This window comes from Balaenoptera borealis (genome assembly GCF_965194805.1).
Source record: "Balaenoptera borealis genome assembly, chromosome: 8".
NCBI lineage: Eukaryota > Metazoa > Chordata > Mammalia > Artiodactyla > Balaenopteridae > Balaenoptera > Balaenoptera borealis.
Window position 1 is genome coordinate 80,878,982 of NC_138865.1, and position 23,060 is coordinate 80,902,041.

Below are 23,060 nucleotides of genomic sequence, written 5' to 3' on the forward strand. Positions count from 1 at the left end.
AGTAGTGAAATGAATACATTTTCAGGTTAAAAAAATCTTGGTGCTTTTTCTATATCAGAATCTTTTTAGGATGTCAGGAGATATAAGCAGTATTCGGTTCCCTGTGTAATGTTGCCCACTGGTCCATAGACATCACTTCTCTTGAAATGATCCCCTTAGAGATTTTACTTGTGTGAATCTTGTGGTGGAATGCTCTCTATACTGATTATTTAGAAATGAAGCAAAAAGGGGGAATTGAGGGATGAACAGGCAGAGCACAGAGGATTTTTAGGCAGTGAAACTACTCTGTATGATACTATAATGATGGATACATTATACACTTGTCCAAACCTACAGAATGTGCAACACCAAGAGTGAGCCCTAATGCAAGCTGTGGACTTTGGGTGATAATGATGTGTCAATGTAGGTTCATCGGTTGTAACAAATGTACCACTCCAGTAGGGGATATTGATAATGGGGGAGGTTATGTGTGTGTAGGGAGAGGTGGGAGGTAGAGGGAAATCTCTGTACTTTCCTCTCAATTTTGCTGCAAACCTAAAACTGCTCTAAAAAATAGTCTATTAAATAAATTTTTTTAAAAAAGCAAAATGTGTGAGCCTTGAAGGCATTGTGCTAAGTGATATAAGCTGGTCACAAAAAACAAATTCTGTATGTTCCACTTATAGGAGATACTTTTATCACCGAACCAAATTTGGGTTCAGTCACCCGACACGCAGCAAAGCTAGTTTACTGACACCCATCTGTGGTGAAGGAAAGTATAGCATTAATTGCAAAGTGTCAAGCAAGGAGAATAAGCAGCTAATGTTCAAAAGACCTGAACTCCCAGATGGCTTTCAGGGAAGGGTTTTTAAAGGCAACATTAGGGCTGAGGGTTATAGGTGATCACCTTGCCTGACTGATGGGGTGGGAGGGCAACAGGGTGATGTTTTGGGAATGTCGGTCATCAACCTTGTGGTTCCAACCAGTCTGGGCTCTATGTGCTGGTGGGCAGCGTGCAGTTAACTTCTCCCGCCTGGTGGGGGCTTTAGCATCTGCAAAACAATTCAAGGATATGACTCAGGATATTATCTACAGCCCTTGAGGAGGAACTAAAGGTCCTTGACTTTGTTTTATGGATAAATTATTTTGTCTTGCTTGACTGCTTTCTTTTGTTTCTGCATTTTCTCACTTCTCTGATATTAAAATTGCCCTTTGGAACTCGGGGAAGGCCTAGGTGCCTAAAGCTTTTCTACAAACAAGAGGCAGGGGACACAGGGGTCAGTCCCCGGGAAGGCCCCACAGGGTCCTGTTCCGTTTCACTTAGAGCAGTCAAATTCAGAGACCGAAAGTTGAATGGTGGTTTGCAGGGGCTGGGAGAGGGGGAATGGGGACATTGTTTAATGGGTACAGACAGAGTTTCAGTTAGGGAAGGTGAAAAAGTTCTGGAGATGGATGGTGGTGATGGTTGCACAACCCTGTGAATGTACGAATGCCACTGAATTGTACATTTAAAAATGGTTTAAATGGTATATTTTATGTATATTTTATCACAGTAAGAAACTAGGGTGAGGAAATAAACTGAGGTAATACACTGAGTAGGACAGATATATTTTCCTATCAGTTGGGGTCAGAATGAAGAGTGTAATAGGATTGTGACTTTTAATTTCTTTTGCTACATAAACTGTGATGACTCCCTCGCCCCATTCCCCATTTTCTCTGGAAATAATAATAAGGAAAAAGGATCTTCATCTCCAGCTACCAAAAGGGCAGCAGAAATAACCTCACCTCATTTCCAATAGGTTTCTTCCTTCCTCAGAGTTGCCTTCTCTTCTCTTCCTACTCCCCTCTAAACAGGACACCAATCTGACTGGAAATGGCAGCGAAGTCCAGCTTTCACACATAGTAAGGGCTCAATAAATAATACCTGTGAAAAACTGATATTTACAAAATATACATTTCAGGAGAATCTACTAGGAGGGGAGGGGCCCACGTGAAATGCAGGGGTTCCCTGAGCTATCTTTATACACCTGCACTGCAGAATAGGCAAGGGTGACAGAATAATATTTTAAGGTTATATTTTCCCCAGTGTCTTCCCTTTTCCTGTTCCCTTACTCAGGCAGGGAGAGGAAGGGTGTTCCGTGCTGAATGAGGGGAAATACGTGACAGAATACTATAAAGCAGTCCTTAGAAGGAGAGCTGGCGACCAGCAGGCTGAATCAGGCCTGCAGGGAAGCTAGGTGTGACCCCTCACAATATTGATCTGTACAGTGTTGTCTGAAATGTGTAGATGTTTAAAAGTTGTGAAATTTCACATAAAAATCTGGGTTTCTGGTTTCTCTTTAAATATGGGAAGATAGCTTGAGCAACCTTGGTTGCCTCACCTGGCAACAACCAGCTGGATCTGAGCTGCAGCTGTTGCATTTACAATGGTGTATTAGTTAGGATAACATAGCCCTTCAGATTTCAGTGGCATAACCCAGGAGAAGTTGATTTCTCACTCATGTACAACGAGGCCGGAGCAGGTAATTCAGAGACTGGGGCTCCTTCCTTTCTGTGTCTCCACCATCCCCAAGGGCCTTGGATTCTTTGATTTCAGCCTGTGGAATGGGAAAAAGGCAGTGGAGAAGCACGCTATCCTCAACCACCTTGGTTTGAAAGTGACATCCTCTGTTTCATTCCATTGGTGGGTTCCAGGCATATGACCTGCCTTGATGCAAGGGGTGCTGTGAAATGTGGAGCCTGACAGAGGCTCCATGGAAGGGGAGGCATAAATGTATGGTGGGCTGGTGCAACTCTGCCACAAATGGGCGTGTGCGTTTCAGTTCACCACAATCTTAGCCACTGTCTTTCTATCCCTAAGTGGCCCCGGCTTAAGGTGTCTGTGGACAGAATGTGAGGAAGAAACATACAAAGAGATGGATTCTTCTTAGAATGAAAAAGAGATTTCCTTCAGTTGGAAGAGAGAGAGAGACAGAGGTCAGCATGTCCCTGGGCAGAGGGTCTGTGTGCCTTACTTCCCTGTAATATCATCTAGGAAACTGCAAGGCCCTCAGAGGAATGACTACATGGCATGTCTTGGCAGATGGGATGACAGCCACCCTGACCCCACCCAAATTTCCTGTGTTCCTCAGTGGGTCACAAAAGTGGTAGAGAGCTAATTTACTGAAGCAGCATACAGACTTCAACAGTGGAGAAAACTCAGCCACATTTTCTGGGGAAGGAGGACCAAATGGATGAATGCTTCCCTCCCTATCCCATACCACAGGACTGTGTAAATCCCTGGGATTAAGGACTCCAGGAAGGAGGAAGGCTAACTCCCCCACTCCCTTGGTAGATTAGCTGCTAGGGGGTCTACACTAAGTCATTATATACAATAATGGATATGTGACAATTCTTGCACACCTGAGTTTATGGACTGACGTTCATACCCTCTACTCAGTTTTGCAATTGTCTAAATGAAGGTGCTGAGGAAGGCGGTGACCTTGTTCATTTCAGCTTTTTCTAGAAACTTTGCCCTCCACCTCCCAAACCTAAAGCAGTGCCTCCTATCCCAGCCCCATCCCTCCCACATACCACAAAAAAGCAAACAAAAGTCCTAGCCCTGTCAGTTTACAAATCTTTTCAAACTGAGGTGGTTGACGCTGGCTGGTGTGATGGAAAGCCCCAGGACAGGCACTGTGTGTATTCCTGGCGCATCTCTTTTGCTCAAAGATTTGGGAAAATATTTTTATAAGAAACTGGGTTAAATTAAGGAGTAAAAGGCAAAATTCACATTTCAAAAAAATGATGAAATTCCAGACTTCAAAGGAACTTTTTTCTCGCAGGAAGGGGACCTCCCTCTTTCAGAACCCCATGTGGATCTCCACTGGAGTTCTTCTGAGAAGAACACTTCTGTGGAAAAGTTGGAGCCGCGCTGGCTCTGCGCCCGGCCTGGCTCTGGGCCTCTCCCCTGGCTTGGGCTGAGGCTCCTCAGGGGTATCGCGTTCTTGTTAATATCTACTCACGTTTCTAAACTCAGTTTGTCAGCGCCTACACAACCTGAGAGGTATTGCCAGGTTCCAACTCGCTCTTTTCCCGAGGGGAAATTGAGAATCAGCAACTTAAAAGGACTTGCCTGGGAAGCATCTAGGCTTCCCAGGCCAAGGCTTCTCTCAGTGTCCTTGGCCGCCTCCATCCCTTAATCCTGCTTTAACCCTTGGCCCCTTGGTGTTTTGCAGAGAACCTCATGCCCCACGCACCCACCCCCGGCCCATAGTTCACCCTGCAATTCCATCCTTGGGGGCCCTTCCTCCCCCCTGGAGTATCTGGCGCCCATGGGGGTGCTTAGGAAAGTTTGGTGAATTAATGACCGCTGGTTCAAACAAATGCAAGAGCCCAGTGCAGGGTCTGGTGAGGATGGGGGTGAGGGGTGATTTACTCCGCCATCTCCCAGTGCAGCCCAGAGAGAGGGGCTAGGGTCCGCGTTGGAGGACTGGAAAGCGCCTCATGAAGCGTGCAGAAGCACCAACGCAAGTTGGCAGGGGTAGCCTCCTCTCGCCGCCCAAGGTTCTCCGGTGGGCGCGCAGCCGAGCCGCCTGGCTGGTGCAATCTCCCGCGCGCCTTGCATTGATCAAAATGGGTTGAAACAGTAAACGCGAGGAGGAGCAACTGCTCTCGAGTCTCGACTGGGGAGCACGACCAATGGGGATGCGAGCCCCGTTGCGCGAACCAATCAGCGCAGGGCCAGCGACAGCGCGGGCCAATGGGGGCGCCGGCTCGGCGCTGGAAGAAAGCACGGAGTCGGCGCCGGCTGCAGACTTGCGCTGCCCACGCGATCGGTCCTTTCCAGCAGACTCCCAGTTCCCGCTTCCGCACCATGGACTCCCTGATGCAGGTGGTCAACTTCGGGCCCGGGCCAGCCAAACTGCCGCGCTCGGTAAGTCCCCCCTAGCGCGCGCCGGCAGGGCGGTCCGGGCGGGAGCAGGCGCGTGGGTGGCTGTGCATCCCTGCCCGGGGCTCCCGGATCCCCACCCCCTGCCCGGAGTTCCCCGAACGCTCTGCACTGGCGTGCACTCCCAGTTTACGATCTATCGTGGGTGGGCCTCTAGAAGAATACATTAGGGAAGGACCTCGGCGAGGCTTGCTTGTGCAGCTGTCGCTGGCGCCGGCTACGGGTGCGCCGCGTGCAGAACTCGGCCGGCCGGGGAGTGCTGGCTCGCTGCGCTGCGCACCTGCAAACTCCGGCGCTGTGCCTTCAATCCGGCCGGGCCGGGGGCGCGGCGGAAAAGAAAAAGCTCTCAACTCTGCGTTCGCCTCGTCCCGCAGTGCTGCGAACCAGGCAGTGTTGAGTGGATGCGTGAATGGACACTGTGAATGAATGGTGAATGAGGATTGCGTTAACTGGAGGGAACTGCAAACTGGAGGCCCGCGCACGACCCCTCGGAAGCAGTGTTGCCTTTAGCCAGAACTTGGAAACATTGCTTTTCAGAAATGTAAATTTAAAAGCCTTCAGTCCAGGCCAGGCTTTCCCTCCTTGTCTCTCAGATACCCCACCCGTCCCTAAAGCCTTTTTTCTCCTCTCTGTTTCACGCGTAGATTGTTTTTGTTTTTTTCAACTGGAGTGTCCCCTAAAGGCATTCTAATATTCAAATTCTGGTAGGCCTTGGGCTGCTAGCCCAGTTCGGTTCACTTTGTTCTGGAGCAAATGAATGACTGAATTCTCCCCTGGGCCATTACCAGACCTTTCGAGTGCAAGTGGAACTTACTCCCTGCCTTCCCAGCCCCCAGCCGGGTTCCGGCTCCTCCCCTAACCTCCAAAACCCACTCCCTCCACATCCATTCTCCCCTCCCACCGCCCGAGCTGTGAAGGAGGCCAAGTCTCTACTGTGCCTTGGACGCGCTGACCCCTGCCGCTGCTGTTACATTTTTATTTTTCTAACCAGGATGACTCTGATGATATGTTGTAGCAACATGGGGCATAGCCAAGTGCTTTACAATTATCTGCTGTTGAACTGAGTAGAATCTCCCTGGGACAGAGACTTCTCTGTGTTGTGATGAGAACAGAGAATCTTACAATTGTAGAAAGGAAAGGACATTTTGCTTTTCTGGGGGCAGCGCTTTTAGGAGCTGAGAGTACAGGGCTTCGTTTTTTCTTAGTTATTGCGTTCTGTTTTAGGTGAGATTCCCTGCCAGAGCTGTGCAAACGTTTCCTCTACCCTCACCGTTTTTTCCCTCTCTGTGTTTTGGAGTCTTCTGCGCATTTGTTTCCTGTGTAATTTGTTCTGCATTTATTATAAAGGCAGTTGTTATCAGTAGTACAATTACTTATTATTTATTTTCCTGGGAGGATTTATGCCCTCCTATGTGCTCTCCAAGCTGGCGGTGGGGGGGGGGGCAGATGTTGCTATTTATGTGTCTTCTTGATTTAATTGAAGTATAAGGATTAGAGAAGCTTTGCAAACTTTTTTTGACTGTAACCACAATGAAAAATATATTTCACAAAATGAGCAAGTACCTGCACATAATTAAAACAAAAGGCTTATGAAATATTTAGCCTAATGACTACAACATGCACAATTTTGTATTCTACTCTGCTCTGGTCTACTCTAGTCCATTAAAAAATTAGTTATGATCCACAAAAGTGGTTGCATTCTTCAGTTTGAAAAAAATAAACTCCACTGGATTAGAGGGGTATGCTTTTTGGGCAGAAGTTTTTAAAACTTGTTATAATGATTTTGGTTATAAACTTTTATAGATGTCTTTTCAAGGAATACTATCTATGAGAGAAATACAGTCTGAACAGAAGTTCAAGGATGATTCTATCAGAGACAGATGTTTGTATTTACTAAAGACAAGGATTTGCCAAAAGTTTGTTTGATCAGCCATTGCTAATGTGTCCAACAAAAACGATGACAAATTCTTGAACCTCTTTTTTTTGTCTCATTCTTTATTGTTAAAATGGTGTTTTTTCAGACAAGATGCAATCCAGTTTAGATTATGTTTTTTTTTTTAATTTTAATTTTTCACTGCATTGGGTCTTCGTTGCTGCACGCAGGCTTTTCTCTAGTTTCAGTGAGCGGGGGCTGCTCTTCGTTGTGGTGTGTGGGCTTCTCATTGCGGTGGCTTCTCTTGTTGCGGAGCACAGTCTCCAGGTGCCTGGGCTTCAGTAGTTGTGGCATGAGGACTCTGTAGGTGTGGCTTGCAGGCTGTAGAGCGCAGGCTCAGTAGTTGTGGCGCACGGGCTTAGTTGCTCCGCGGCCTGTGGGATCTTCCCAGACCAGGGCTCGAACCCGTGTCCCCTGCATTGGCAGGTGGATTCTTAACCACTGAGCCACCAGGGAAGCCCTAGATTATGTTTTATGAGGTCTTTAGCCTGTATCTTTTAAGGGAACCTCCTTTGATGGCAGGATGCTTCTACAGAGGGTTTATCTCACCTATTTTGTGTACATTTTTAGAGCATTTCTTTCTCTCTTTTTACTTTATGGCAGGTCGCTCATACACAAAGGTAGAGAGGGAATAATATAACTAAATTCATGGACCCATCCAAAATTTAACAACTAAGGACATTTTGCCAATCTTGTTTCAGCGCTCCCTCCCCCATACCCTCTTTCTCCCCTTCTTCCCCTGGATAATTTTAAAGCCAATCACAGATATCATGTCATTTCACTCGTAAACAATGCAGCATGCATCTCTGATAAGGGCTTTCTATTCTTCTTACTGAAGTGTGTATATCTATCTATCTATCTATCTACATCTATCTACATATATCTATGTAGATATATATATGAAATATGTGTTTTTCTTTCAGTGTGTAGTAATTTGCATTTTACTCACCTTTGGAAAAAACAATGAGGCACCTCCCTAGCAAGTGAGCTATGTGTTTGGGGGTGGGGGTAGGGAATGAGCCTTGCCCCCCCACCCCCCGTTTCCTGGCACTGGTAGATTGGCCGTAAGATGGGTCCCACCTGTCCAGTTGTCCTTGTAAGGCACAACGTGGTTATGGGATTGCAGTGATCTTACAAGATGGGTCAAGGGGCTGGACAGGGCATACAGCTAAGTACCTCTGGAGCCACAGCTGAGATTCCTCACCTGCAAATTGGGGATGAGAATATCACCTTCAGGGCTGTTGTTGAGGGGAGAGATCAGTACATCAGTACCCCTGACGAACCTTAATTCACAGCAGGTGCTTCCTAATTCCTGCCCACCCCACCCATCCCAGCAGACCAAAAAGATGGAAAATTGAGTTATCAGTTTAACTTGGGCCTAATTGATTTTTTTGTTGTCCCCCAGAACTTTATGCTTTTTGTGCCTTTGCTGTCAGAGTGCAAATGCAATTGTGGAAGGGACATTTTTCTAGGGAATTAGACTTTTCCCAAAGATCTGAAGTTGACAGTTAAAGAATTGTTATCAGAAAACTTCTATACTTGATCTTTTTTTAAGTCCAAGTGAGTTTTTATCTCTAAGTAAATTCATGCCTTTGGAAAAACTGTGTCGTAGCATCAGTCACGTTGCATAATTTCACTCTCAACTTGAGTGTAAGTTGCATCATCGGGGCTCTGTGGGGATAGGGGGAGGAAGGGGATTGGCTGTGGGCAGGGACATAAGCTTCCTCACAGGCCTGGTGGGTGGATCCTCTCCCCTGTGCCTCCCCCACTGCAGTTTGTATGTCCAGAGCTGTGCACAGCATATTGAAATCATCTTAAATTTTCTTTTATTTTTTTTCTAGGTATTGTCAGAGATACAAAAAGAGTTATTAGACTACAAAGGAGTTGGGATTAGTGTTCTTGGTAAGATTTACTTTTGGATTCTGTGAATGTCCAGGATTCAAAGGGAACCAATTAAAATGCATCATCAAGCCTAGAATTTCTACTGGGTCTTCCTGTAGGCCTTTGTAGATATATTTTTAAATTTTAATAACTTCCATAGCATGTTTGATCGAAGCAATTTTGAAAGCAACGTAAATACTGGTGAGGGGTTTATATGTCTCAGCTTACTGTCGCATCATTGGTTTTTGCTATGCATAAGATCTGAGATCAAAAGATCCTGTACATTTGCATTAACAGTGCCCAAACATTTATAAAATTGCTTCACATTCATTTTACAGTTTTTGCTGTTCTTAAACATGAACTCATTAATGTTTAAAAGTACACAAGCCTTTTTTGGAAGATCTTGCATGTTAATAATTTCATGAAGTTTCTTTGAGTTCTAAAATTTACTTTTTTTAAAATTTAATTTTCTTTTTCTTTTTTGATATTTCCAAAGGCTACAGACTATTAAGAGACTGTGGGTTTAACTGTGTGCTCACTGCTATTAAGTTTTGTTCCTGTGGATCTGGCACATGCACCTAGATTTCTGTGAAGTGAGAGCACAGTGTGGAATTTTGTGCTATTGTCCTAAGGGCAGCCTTTGCACACAATTCCTGTTTGTGAGAAAGATGTGAGTAATCAGAGACCAAAGGATAAATTAGTACATGGCTCATTCAGTGAATATTGCCACTTTTGAAAAATCATTCTGCTGTGACAATAAGGTTAAAATGTTTGCAGTTTGAAAATCAATTTGGATTTTCCCTTAATGTAAGTGTGGCCCACAATTTGAATGGAAAATAACTGACATTTCCCGTTGTTATTTGATTTGTAAATTTTGTAGTTACAGCTATAGTTAACTTTTGTTGCTTTGGTTTTGAACTGGAATTTTTTTTCTTGTTTATCTTTCTTTCCACAGAAATGAGCCACAGGTCATCAGATTTCTCTAAGATTATTAACAACACAGAGAACCTTGTGCGGGAATTATTGTAAGTTTAAAATTTTAAAGACAAAATTGTGTTATTCTTGTTTGGTAATCCATATACGTGGGTGTCTGTTGCATTATTTTTTAGACTCTGCTGTGTGTTCAGAATATTCTATTCTTACAAATAATCTTGTTAAGATTCTCCCAAATTCACTAGATCAGTACAGAATGCTTTTTATTTGTTCCTCATCCTGGATTTGTATGTTTATTTTTATTTTATGTGGTTTTTCCAAAGATTTGAAATCATTGTATCTGGGAAAGATATTTTTAGCACTGTGGAAGTTAAACTGGCTTAAAAGGGATTTAAATGACAAAGAAGTGGTCATCTTTGCCAGCATAATTAACTATAACTTAGTTCACTGGCTCTTAAAGTATTGCCTCATACAACCTGTCAGAATCAACTCGTGGGGGAAGTATTAAAAAATTCAAGTGCTGGGTCCCATCCAGACCTGTTGAATCAGAGCCTTTGTAGAAACTTCATTTTTAACGGACTCTTTGGGCAATTTTAAGGGTTCTGAACTCTGGGAACTGCTTCTCAAATGAACTTTCCTAGTTATCTGCACTGCTTTTCTTACCCAGAGGAAACTGTGTTCTTAAATAGATTGCTGCTTAAAGGAGAGGTTTTATATAGTATATAAATATATTCACATAGACATATGAATACGGTCATCTTGAAAACAAAACATTGTTTTTTTTTTTTTTCTGCTCACAAAACTAGTGAATGTTCATGGTGGAAAGTTTAGGGAAAAAAGAAACTCACAAAATCAACCATAATTATCCATAACCCCACCAGTCAGGGGTAATCACTGTTAACGTTTTAGGGTCCGTCCTTGCATTATTTCATTAACAAAATTGGAATTATACTAATTATTTAATAACCTTCCCTTTAAATTGCATTGATAAAATGCTTCAGGTGGGGCGGGCTTGGTGACATTTTTGTGAGGAGCCCTCGAAACCCGTGCTAATGTCCGTGTTTGGAGCTGGTAATCCTCTGCTTGGCTTAGCATGCCAGGGCTGCCTGCTGGGTCCCTGTCATGTTCACAGAACAATCGCATCCTTCATGGGGTGGGTACTTGGAATGTTGGCGCAAGAGATGTGGCATTTGACCCACACACCTGTGAGCCTTTCCAGCTTGAACTTCTGGTTCAATTTATGGGCCGATTTCTTTGTACCCCTGTACCTAGACCTCTGTCTGGTGTCCTTCCATCCAGTTCTTGGCCTTGTTCACTGCCCTACATCTGAATAACATAAACCAGGAACGCTGCCTTGGGCTGCCATCCTCCCAGCTGCTGAGAACCTCATGGTTAGAGTCTCCTAAGACCTGTCTGCATGCTTTGCTAGCCTTCTGAGCCCTGGATATAGGCAGCAGGCACGGTTCAAAACCAGATATATGCACACAATCCCTCGTGTTGGCGAGACCAAGACCCTCTCACATTGCCCTGCCCTTTGGTGCTTTCCTTACACCTCTGTGCTGGAGCTCTGTCCCTTGGCCGTCTGTGTAACCTGTTCCCAAGCTCTGACATTGCTCAAAGGCTTGGGTCCAGTTTCCCTGGCTTGAGCTGGCCTTACCCTACTGCCTGTAGCCATGCCAATCATCATCTTAATTTTCCATGTTGCAATCAAATATTTTTGCTGTTAATCTTGATATATATTGGGTAGGTGATACATGCTTAGGTCTAAAGGATTATCAAAGATCCTCTACAGTGTCCACCTGGTTCATAGCATGGACCAGCACATATATACTTTTAGGACTTTTGGTTGCAAGTGACAGAAGCCCAACTCTTGGCTTACGCAAAAAAAAAAGAGAAAGGAATGTATTATCTCATATAACAGAAAAGTGCAGGAGTGATTTAGGAGCTCACATGATGTCAGGAAGGTCTTTTTCTCCATCTCCTGGCTCTGCTTTTTTATGTGTTGGCTTCACCAGATGGCCACCAGTGGTCGCAGGTTTAGCTCCTACAAGTTCTTTCTTTCCCTCAATAGAAATAGCTCCTCTTTTCTAGAAGTTTGGATCCAGGTCTCAGAACCAAACCCCACTGGCCAGCTTGGGTCACGTGCTCATCCCCTGGAGCTGGGATTGGCCACCCTTGAAGCAGGTGGACCGAGAGTGGCAGCCAATGCTTCCCTAAAGGAACAGCAGGGTATTACTAGCTCTGTCCAAAGAGTAACCATAGGCTTCCACCACAGGGCCCAGTAAATATCTGTGCACGGAATTGAGTAGATAAATGACTGGGTTGGGGAAGGCAGAGATGGGGCTTGACCATCGTTCTTGTAGTGTATCCACCCCAGGGTAAAGTGCTGGAAGAGCATCACTCATTCTCAACTTTTGACCCTGTTTACTGTCACCTCTGCTTCTGCCCAGAGCCATTCCAGACAACTACAAGGTGATTTTTGTACAAGGAGGTGGGTGTGGCCAGTTCAGTGCTGTCCCCTTAAACCTGATTGGCCTGAAAGCAGGAAGGTGTGCCGACTATGTGGTGACGGGATCCTGGTCAGCTAAGGCCGCGGAAGAAGCCAAGAAGTTTGGAACTGTGAATATTGTCCACCCCAAACTTGGGAGTTACACGAGTAAGTGCTGGGAGCTGAGCTGGACAGTGAAATGCTGGCTGGCAGGTGGTCCCTCCTCAGCTAGCAGGTCACCCCTGCCCTGGGCAATTCTTTCGTCCCCTTGTCGGTAGTTAGTTTGATACCATTTAGATTGGCTGCCTGTTCCTGTTAAGATTACTAACTGGCTGCTGCAGAAAGAGTATGCCTAGGCTGCTGACTTAGCTGCAAAGCCCAGGGGCTGGTTTGGCTTTAGGTATGGCTTGATCAAGGGCCGCCAACAGTGTCTCCCGGTTCTGGTGTCTTTCCCTGTCTCCTCCACAGTCAGGAAAGCTGCCCCCTCCTTTTTAGAAGATGGCTGCAGCTGCTCCTGACCTTATATTCTCCCACGTTTCAATGCCTTTGCTCATGCATTTCCAGTAACAGTCTCATGTCTCCTGTGTCCCATTCTGTATCAGTCAAGCGGCCTTGCCTGAGTTGCATTGTACCTTCAGGGCTGTGGGTGGAATTGGTTCTACTGGAACTACATGGGCTGAGAGTCGCGGAGGCTGACGCCCACAGGAAACTGTCAGTGGGCATAGGATGGATGGATACTGCGCAACAAGGAAAAAACCCAAATACCACGCCATTCTTGAAGACTATTTGCCCCCCATAACAGTCAAAGGGGTGGGATGGGTCATCCCTTTAGGCTGTTGGTGGTGATTGTAATGTAAGATGGATAGGGTGCTTTCACTTGTGAATGCTCTGGGATCTGTCTTCCCCTGCTAGGGGAGGGGTGTCATTCCTGGTTGCCTCCTATCTCCCTAAGGAAAGAGGGGAGGAAACGTGTGGAGTCCCCAACTTGTCTCCTGTGATAGAAATTCCAGATCCGAGCACCTGGAACCTCAGCCCGGACGCCTCCTATGTGTATTACTGCGCCAATGAGACCGTGCACGGAGTGGAGTTTGACTTTATCCCTGATGTCAACGGAGCAGTGTTGGTCTGCGACATGTCCTCAAACTTCCTGTCCAAGCCAGTGGATGTTTCCAAGGTAGAGTGTAAAAGAGGCCTGCGCCAGCGGGGGGCGGGGCGGGGGGGGGAACCAGCCTCTCGGTTTCTCTAAGGACATTTTAATATATACCAGAAAAGGGAAAGGCTGACAGTGTTGGTTGTCAGAATGTTTACGTCCTGACATTCCCAGCCCTGTGTTAATCGTCGTCTCCCAGGGGTCCCACTTGAGTCCTTGGGGAATTCATCTGCCTCTGAGAGTGGCGCTTAGAAAATTATTTTGTCAACATCTTGGGAGTTACTTGCTGTCATCAAGGAAAGATGTGCTTTATCCAAGCTTAGGGGGCTATGAAGGAGCCCCACCTTGCTTTGTACCCAGCTCAGCTCCAAGAGCATGGACATGACATGTAGATTGCTGAGCAGCTCCCCAGGGTGGGCACTGGGAGGAGTGCCCCAGGTGCATGCCATGGGGGGTACGATAGCTGTAAGGAATTTAAAACAAACTGACTAAGAAGTAGTCTGCCTTTTAAAAAGTTGTGGTAAAATATACTTACCATAACTTTACCATTTTAACTATTTTTAAGCGTACTGTTCAGTGGCATTAAGTACACACACACTGTTGTGCAGCCATCACCACCATCCGTCTCCAGAACTTTTTCTTCCCAAACTGAAACTCTGTCCCCATTAAACAATAACCGCAGTCCTCCCTCCCCCCAGCCCCTGGCAACCACCATCCTACTTTTTTTTATTGGTCTCTGTGAATTCGACTGTTCTAGATAACCTCATGTAAGTGGAATCATGCAATATTTGTCCTTTTCTGTCTGGCTTATTTCACTTAGCATAATGTCCTCAGGGTTCGCCCATGTGGTAGCATGTCAGAACTTCATTTCTTTTTAAGGCTGAGTAATATTCTGTTGTATGGATGTACACATTTTGTTTATAGCCTGCTTTTTATTTTCACTCACCATGCACTGGCAATTCTAAACAATGTCAACTATAAAATACTCCCTGTCGAGCCACACTGTTCCCGCCTTGTCCCACTTGGGATGCCCCTGAATTTTCCTACAGGTTTCATGGGGAGACATGAAAGAGGGTTCTACATCTTACACGAAAAAATTTCCCAGAGTATCTTTAAACATCTTTTTTTTTCTAAAATTTCTTCTCTCTCAGGCAGCTTGTCCCATTATTTCTCAGTATCTTCTGATTATCCCTTTATACAAATATAAATGATTAAAAAAATTGATTTCTTTAGGTTACCAAGGACAGCAGCCTTATTTTAAAGATGGGCTTGGATGTAGAAAAGAGGTATACTAGAGTGAATACAAATAGATACAAGGTCTCCACAGTGATGGGTTTGGGCTGGCCCCTCTCTGGAGAGAAGGATCAGACAGATTTGTAATCTGCAGGCTCTGAACTCTTGTGTATCGATTTGCTGTCCCGGATAGAGATTCCTTTAGAGAAGGGAATGCACTCCGAACAGGATTAAAATAGAGTCACTTCCTCATAAAAATTGTGCTTTGGAAGGAGATTGGGAAGTTTGACTACATTTATGAAAAATGACCCAGTGCATCTAGAACAGCAGGCTTTCTCTTTTGCAGTTTGGTGTGATTTTTGCTGGTGCCCAGAAGAACGTTGGCTCTGCAGGGGTCACGGTGGTGATCGTCCGAGATGACCTGCTGGGGTTCGCCCTCAGAGAGTGCCCCTCGGTCCTGGATTACAAAGTGCAGGCCGGAAATAACTCCCTGTATAACACACCTCCCTGCTTCAGGTAACTCCAGGGTACGGCTTGGGGACCAGTGAGGAGGTCTCAGTATTTCCCATCAATACTAGTTGACTTTTTAAAGTAGGGCATGATGCCACGAATCAGTGATCTAATAGCCCAGATATCCTATTAGGATTCTCTGCCCAGCTCACCTCTCCCTCGTCCCCCTCTGTGCATTGTTTGATCAGCTTTCCTTGCCTTTCTTTTGGGGTGTTTTTGTTTGATATTGGTAGCCTTGGTGGTTCACCATTAACCCAAAAGCTTTCTGCACATGAAGTGTCATGCTTGCATCTCAAACAACCAGTGCGGCTTTGGAGAAGGACTTTCAGAGGCCGGACTACTGGTCTTTTTCTTTCCTTACTGGGTCTGCTTGAAGCTGGCTGCCTGGTATCGAACACACTGGCTGGAACAAACACCTCTCTGGTTTTTCACCCAGTCTGCAGGGGTCCTGTTAGCCTGGCTTCCCCTTATCCGAGTGAGAGGCTGCATTACAGCACTTTTGGGGAGAGTAAGGCTACCCCACCGTACAGTCTTTTAACTCCCAGACTCAGGTAGCTTGTGAAAATCTTTGTGACACCTAGGATTTAGCAATGGCCTGAGAGATTTTACTATTAACAAGCTGTGTGACCTTGGGCAAGTTGCTTAACCTATCTGTGCAACAGGTGTCTCCAGGAGTAATTGGTTGCTGTGAGGATTGAATGATGAATACATATGTATAAAATGTGCTTGGTGAGTGCCTGGCTCTCAGTGACTTATACGTGTTAGCTTCTGTATTATTATTGTGGTTTCTGTTTTATCCCCAGCCTTAGCAGCGGGGATAAAAGAGCCAGAGTTTATAGATTATCTTATCTTTCCAGGGCAGCTATGATGTAAAATAGTCATGTGTATGACCCTCTTAATCTCCCAAGCACCCTAGGAGGTGGGTACTCTTATTATTATTCCCATTTTGCAAGTGAAGAAGCCAAAGCCATACTTCAAGAAGTGGCATAGCCAGGGTTGGAACCCAGGCGATCTGGCTTGAGAGCCCAGGTGTGCACACCCTGTATCTTTGTGCTCTTCACAAGCGAAACTCTCAGTGTGGGCTTGTGTTGGAAAGATCCCATCTCTGGAGAACGGTTGGCTGCTGGGAGTCCAGCTCTCTGAGTCTCCCGGGTTTTCCAGGGATGGTAGAAGTTCTCTTAAAAGAGCGGATGAAAAGGGGTTCGGGCCCTTTTTTTTTTTTTTTTTTTTTTGATTTATAGGAGAGATTTATTTGAAGAAATATTACAGCATATAAAAACTACATAAAGTCTTAATTTCCACTCATACAGTGGTAAATTTGATATAATGCATAATAAAAAACTTTTAAAATCCAGAACGGACAAAGTACTGAACAGTTTCATCACTAAGTCAAATTAGTTGATAAGCAAATCTCACAGAAGAGCTTCATGTCAGCCAAGGCCACAAACACCGCGTACAACACATCTGAACTGACAGATTGACATGTTAAAAATACAACAATACAGGCTGCGGCTCCGTGGGGTTGGGGCTTTGTTAGAGGTCTCCCTCTGAGGCGCTGCCTGCAGGAAATTTCTTCCACGTAATTTACCAGAGGAAGAAAGGAGCTTTTTCCGAAGCTAGAACTCTGATGGAAACGTGTGCTGGTTTTCTGTGCGGCTCACATGGGCCGGCGCAGCTCCTCGCTTTCCTCAGGGCGCGGAGGGGGTTCCAGTGCTTGCTCTCCTGGTCACCTGTCGATCCCACTCTGTTTCACCCTGGTTGAAAGTGCTTCTGAGGTGCCTGGTAGGGATTGGGGGGCAGGGCTGAACCTGCCTCACCTGCCCGTCTTATCTCTGGGGTTTCTGGCAGTGGGAAAGCCCGTGACCACCAGCCAACTGGGAAAGGAGCACTGCCGTGCTGAGCGGTGCAGGGCCCCTGGAGAAGGAGCTTCGGCTCCAGGCTGCGAGGTGGCAGGAGGTGGCGGGAGGCGTCCGTCCTTACCTGTTAGGACGTGCAGCCAGGGCCTGGCTTGCGGGCAGGTGGGTCTTTCCAGGGGGGCAGAGGCCACCACAGCTCCGCGAGTGAGACGGTGGGAGAAGGCAGGGAGAGCCCTGGCCCTGAAATGGGGCCTGAAACGGGGCTGAGCACAGGCTGGAGGAGCAGGGGGAGCTGTCCTGCCCTCCGGCACCTTCTCCACGAGTCACCTGGAAGTACATTTTTAAAAACTCTAATGGATATGTGTTAAGATGCAGTCGGTTAATATTAGAGTGAAAAATCAGCAGAAACAGTGAGAAAGCAGGTCAGTCTGTCTAGTGGGAGATAAAAAGGTCTGGAGTCAGACCTGGTGGGCGCTGAGAGAAAGTCCTCCTGTGAGTGACTCAGAGAGGGTCACTCCCCTACGAGCCCCTGTGCAGGCCTCCACCCCAAGGCCCTGACCGGTGGGGTCAGCTGGCCAACCTGGGCACCTGGGGGTGGGGCACAGGCTGGGGCAGGGCAGATACTCCCCGCCCAGAGCCTTCCTGCCCGAAGAGTGGGCTCAGCCAGACACCCGGAAACAAGGGTGGAAAAGGGGCGAAGTTTCCTCTCCAGACAGATCAGAAGAGTCAACACTGAGATCATCTCGGGGCAGGATCGCTAGTAGTATTTGATCAGAATCATATAAACGTGGAGGACCAAAGAGATTGGGTTAAAGGTATTCTGACCCAAGACACCCCTTGGTGTCTTGCTTTCTTTTACCCCAAAAGAAGAGAAAAGGAAAAAAGTAAGTCTGGGGGCTTCCCTGGTGGCACAGTGGTTAAGAATCTGCCTGCCAATGCAGGGGACACAGGTTCGAGCCCTGGTCCGGGAAGATCCCACATGCCGCAGAGCAGCTAAGCCCGTGAGCCACAACTACTGAAGCCCGTGTGCCTGGAGCCTGTGTTCCGCAACAAGAGAAGCCACCGCAGTGAGAGGCCCTCAGCAACTAGAGAAAGCCCATGCACAGCCACGGGAGACCCAACGCAGCCAAAAAATAAATAAAACAAATCTATTTAAAAAAAAAAAAAAAAAAAAGTAAGTCTGTATAATTGAGTAGTTACCCTGAATCTATGACTTGAAAAACTTAGATTTCATTTGGGGTACTTCAGCTTTCAAGATTAGAAACTTGAAGCTCAGGCAGTGAGAACGAGCAGTGCATGGAGAGAGGAAGCTTTGTGTAGAACACCCTCCCCAGGCCCTAGATGTAAGGGGGCAAGGCGCCCAGAACACTGCAACTTTGTATCACATGGAAGTCCTTGAAAGTGTCCCAAGTTTGAAAAGAAGCTCTTTTTTTTCTTTTAAACTCCGAGCCAAGTGACCACAGGCCCTGGGCGGTTTGAACTGAGCCTTCATGTAGTTGCCTGTAGCCCTGAGCAGTGAATTGGGGTGGAATAAAGGACCGCGTGGGCGTTCTGTTTAACCCTTTAGTGGAACGCACTAAGCCCAGTTCATGGACAAGCAAACGGATGCCTAAACTTCCCTTCTAAGCCCACAAGACATTTTTACTTACCACGACTAACTAGCTGTAGTGTGAGGTAAAGTAACTAATAAGAAACAAAATGACCCCACTGACCCAGGCCGCCTTACTTATCAGCATAGGAGTGTGGGCTGCCAAGGGGGCCTAATTCTTCAGAGCAGCCAGGGAGAGTTTCCCAGGGAACTTTCTGGTGTGCTTTTCTAAACCCTAGTGCCCACAGAGTATTTCGTGTTGCCTTAAGAAATTAACACATGGTCTTGGCAAAGATTCCCGAGGCGAGCAGAGCCTGCGGGGTAACCATTGTTAAGGGCTTGCTGCGTAGGGCATATGCAAACAGAGCCGTATATTTAATTATGCGGATGGAACTTTACCATATAGGCTGTTCTGTGAATCCTTTTTTCTATCCAGCAATGTACTGTGAACACTGCCATGTCAGCTCAGACGCCTGTCTTTTTCCCCCCTTTGAACTGCTGAGTGATATTCCAGAGAATGGATCTGCTGTGATTCATGTAGTCATTTAGCGCGCAGGCTGAGACAGTGTACCTGCCCTGTGTGAGGCGGGGGCATTTTAGAAGTGAAGCCGTGCATCAGTTAAAAGTTAACCCTGGTGAGTGGGGACCAGGTTTCAAAGCTGCATAAGCATTTTAGGGCCCCTGTGTTTTGAAGGTTTCGGATTGTGTGGGGGTAGCAGCATGAGTTAAAAATGCGTCGGAAGCTCCAGTCGACTCACGAGGCCGGACATCCTTCCACTCCAGGGGCATCTGGTCTCCAGGAGAGCCTCTTTCCTCTGAGCCCCCTACCTCACGCTGCGGCTTTGTAGACCGAGGCTGAAGGTGCTGGTTCTGGGCAGCGTGTAAAATGGGTGGGCTTTCTGCTGGCTGTGCCTGCTCGGATCTCATTAAGATGAGCCAGAGAGCGTGGGCAGTGAGTCTGGGCATGGGGGTGATTCACACACCAAGAGGGAAGTGTGTTGGTGCTGAGGTCTGGCTGGGACTGTGGACCTGGCCTGAGCCTTTGCTGCAGCCTTGATTTGATGAATCAAATAGCAGCAGCTTGGGAGTCCTGGGGTAACAGAGCTGCAGGTAGAAGTGAAGCTCGGCTTCCAAAAAGAGCCGTTGAGCAGGCAGGCACCCGCAGGTGGCTCGGTGTGTTTGGATCGTGTGGCAGGGTGTGTTTCTGTGGTCTGTGGGGGAGTGAGCAGTTCGGGGTAAGGTGGAAATTCGAGAGCACCTTATGGAACAGAGAAGTGGGAGGGCAGCACCGCGTCTGGAACACATGCCTACACGTCCACACACGCGTATGTGTGCTGTGATGCCCCCGTGGCGGCTGCTCTTGGCAGCTGTGTCTGTGTGGCTTGGTGCCAGCCTGGCTGGCCCCGCTGGCAGGTGAGAGAGTGGGTGAGGGTCCTGGAGCCCCTAGTAAACCAGAGGCCTTTGCTACTGTGAAAAGAGCTGGGGCTTTGGAGTCAGACCAACTGGGGTTGGAGTCCTGGCTTTCTCAGCCACTTATTAGATGACTTTAGCCAAGTAAAGCTGTCTGAGCCTGTTTCCTCACCTGTAAAGTGGGATAATGGCAGCTCTGGCCTCGGATTTTTTTGATCAGTAAAAGGGAGAGTCCTGGACCGCTGAATAGTCCTTCCCTTCTCTTACTTTCTTCTTTCTCCTTTGCCCCTCTGATTTCGCAGTCTTTATCCAGAGAGCTCCAGCCGAGGCTGTAAATTATTCAGAGGCTGTTTTCTGCTTTGAGCTCCCTCGCCGCTGCCCCCAGCTGCTGTTTCTCCTTCCTCCCAGGGCTGTCTGGGGACCCAGGCCGGGGAGGCTTCCACAGGGGCTATCGCGTGGCTCTGGGTGCTGCCCGCTCCCTGCCCAGTGCCCGCTGGGCAGCCCAGTGTGGGCTCTGCTACCTTCTGGGGTACAAACGCCGGGATTCTCCACGCACCTGGAGGCAGTGAACGAGCCAGTCAAGTATCTTGGGCTGCCCTGGGACAAGCTTCTGGTGTTCGAGCGTTTTCCCCTCCCCACCCTGTCATGGTGTTAGTAAGTAAACGAGGAGGCAGCTGTGTCTGGGGGTCCCTACCCCAGATCTTTGCGGGACATTGATGCTCAGCAACTAAGTTTGCACAGATTCTTGTGGGGGACCTTTGTCCCACTCAGAGAGAGGCCATAGCTGAGCACGGACCTTTTCCACACTCCCAGTTCGAGGAGGATGGTCTCTTTTCCCCGGGAGACCTCTGCTCCTGTCCCGTGGGCTTTCAGTGAGGTGCACAGAGAGCCCTCAGCACCTTTTTATTTTTTATTATTTTATTATTTTTTTATTTTTTGGCTGTGCCGCGTGGCATGTGGGATCATCGTTCACTGACCCGGGATCGAACCTGTGCCCCTTGCAGTGGAAGTGCGGGGTCTTAACCATTGGGCCGCCAGGGAAGTCCCCTCAGCACCCTTTTAAACAGAGGGGCTTTCAGAAGATCACTGGGAAAACCATCCGCGGCTCTTCAATGTCTTGTGTTTTGGGCTTAGTTTTGAGCACTTAACTAGTAAAGATACTACTAACTACACCTGCCATGTGCCAGCCCTGCACTAAGCACTTCACCCAACCCATTTCCTGCAGTCCCCACAAGAGCACTGAGGTCTCTAAGTGACAGAGTTGATATTTTGGCTCGGTAAACGATGCACACAAGCTCTATGAAGGGCCGAGGTGCAGCGGGTCCTCCCGGAACCAGGGACCCAAATCCCACCCCATCTGCACTCCTGTGTCTCAGATGAGCCTCCTTCAAATGTTCCTTGTCGCTGTTACCTCATAACTCACCGTTTCCCCAACACACAATCCTGCCTCTTCTCATTCCCAATTCAGAAAAGCCTATGGAGGGCTCTGATTGGTCCAACTCTGAAACCAGGGGAGCAAGGGACCCCGCTGGGTCCTCCTGCTGGGTGGGAGGGTGGAGTTAGGAAGAGCAGGGCAGCTAAAATGCTGGGTGTCCAGCGTCGGGGGGTAGGCCTCCCTGTTTGCAGGTGGGAAAGTCGAGGTCTGGATCTCTGGGCTGACTAATCCTGGGTAGCCTGTTAGGGGCAGCTCTGGGACTAGAGTCAGGACGGGGACTTGGAGCCCAGGCTCTTAGGCACTCTGCCAGCCTGCCTCCGCCCGCTGGTGGGCTGTGCGGCAGGGCTTTGCGGGAGGAAAGGTGAGCACTGTGCTGCCAGCCTTCCAGGACTGCAGGGCCCAAGACACGGGCACCTGGGAATAGAAAATAAAGAGCCAGTGGTAAAAACTAGGGGAAGTGTGGGCGTTCAGCAAGTGAAGAGTTAACTGGTGGGGTTGGGGAGCTAGGTGTCTGAGGATGCTTGTGGCAGGGATAAAATGTCAGCAGGGGTGGAGACAGGGAGCTGTGTTCCCGGTGTCATGAAGAGTTTGCGTTCGGGCTTGGGCTGGACAGGTGGGCACCGATGTGACCTCTAGTGAAGAGTCTAATTAACCCTCTTTTCTGAATGGCCCTCAGGGGCCTAGAGTTGGGTTGATCTTCGTGTTTGCTCTGTGACACGCTCTTGTCCTTGGTGTACACATGGCCCACTTTCATCTTGTCTGTGTCTAAGGGTGTCTGTAAGTCTGTTTTAGTACAACTTCAGACTGTTTGCTTGGATGTCTTTCCACTTGTGCAAAGCTGAACTCAATGGGTATATGTACTTTTTTAAAAATTATTTATTTATTTATTTTTTAACATCTTTATTGGAGTATAATTGCTTTACAATGGTGTGTTAGTTTCTGCTGTATAACAAAGTGAATCAGCTATACATATACATACATCCCCATATCTCCTCCCTCTTGCGTCTCCCTCCCTCCCTCCCTATCCCACCCCTCTAGGTGGTCACAAAGCACCGAGCTGATCTCCCTGTGCTATGCGGCTGCTTCCCGCTAGCTATCTATTTTACATTTGGTAGTATTTATAAGTCCATGCCACTCTCTCACTTTGTCCCAGCTTACCCTTCCCCCTCCCCGTATCCTCAAGTCCATTCTCTACGTGGATATATGTATTTTTTACTCTTTATTTTAGCATCTATGTCATGGGCTTGGTCCTGGAGTGGATTAAGAACAACGGCGGTGCAGCAGCCATGGAGAAGCTTAGCTCCATCAAATCGCAAATGATCTATGATATTGTTGATAATTCTCAAGGATTCTACGTGTAAGTTGATGGGGTTTTATCTCACATTTTGCCTCTTGTGAACTTAAAAATGTGTATATGCCATGTCCTTTTGGAACATGGATGCAGCCACCTTTCTCTGAGACACTGAAGTCCGCAGGAGCATGAGTTAGGTAAGTCTTCCCTCCTGCATCCCATTCCCAGGAATCCGGGGCTTTGGGACCTGTCTCCCAATGGGTGGTAACGTTTCTCACACCACAGACCCCGGGGGCAGACCACTCTCCCCAACCTCACCTCCTCTGTATGTCCCCTGGGGACAAAACACATACTTGCCGGAAGCTCTCAGCTTTACCTCAGGACTCACTGGAGACCCTTGGTATAAACACCCACTCCTGGCCCCTCCTCTGGGTTATTTACCC

At 47.4% G+C, this 23,060-nt stretch overlaps 1 protein-coding gene across 6 annotated transcripts in view; it reads left to right on the top strand.

Annotated features, from left to right (window-relative positions):
- LOC309633083 (phosphoserine aminotransferase) overlaps window positions 1-23,060 on the top strand; it is a 50,945-nt gene that overhangs the window by 16,303 nt on the left and 11,582 nt on the right. For 3 of the 6 annotated variants that reach the window (XM_082401484.1, XM_082401487.1, XM_082401489.1), the window contains 6 exons: window positions 8,684-8,744; window positions 9,679-9,748; window positions 12,107-12,312; window positions 13,146-13,318; window positions 14,874-15,043; window positions 22,555-22,683. In XM_082401484.1, coding sequence (XP_082257610.1) covers window positions 8,684-8,744; window positions 9,679-9,748; window positions 12,107-12,312; window positions 13,146-13,318; window positions 14,874-15,043; window positions 22,555-22,683 — 809 coding nt within the window. Of the gene's footprint in view, window positions 1-4,737; window positions 4,895-5,194; window positions 5,451-8,683; window positions 8,745-9,678; window positions 9,749-12,106; window positions 12,313-13,145; window positions 13,319-14,873; window positions 15,044-22,554; window positions 22,684-23,060 lie in introns of those variants that run through there. The other 3 variants (XM_082401485.1, XM_082401488.1, XM_082401486.1) reach the window with 3 other exon arrangements.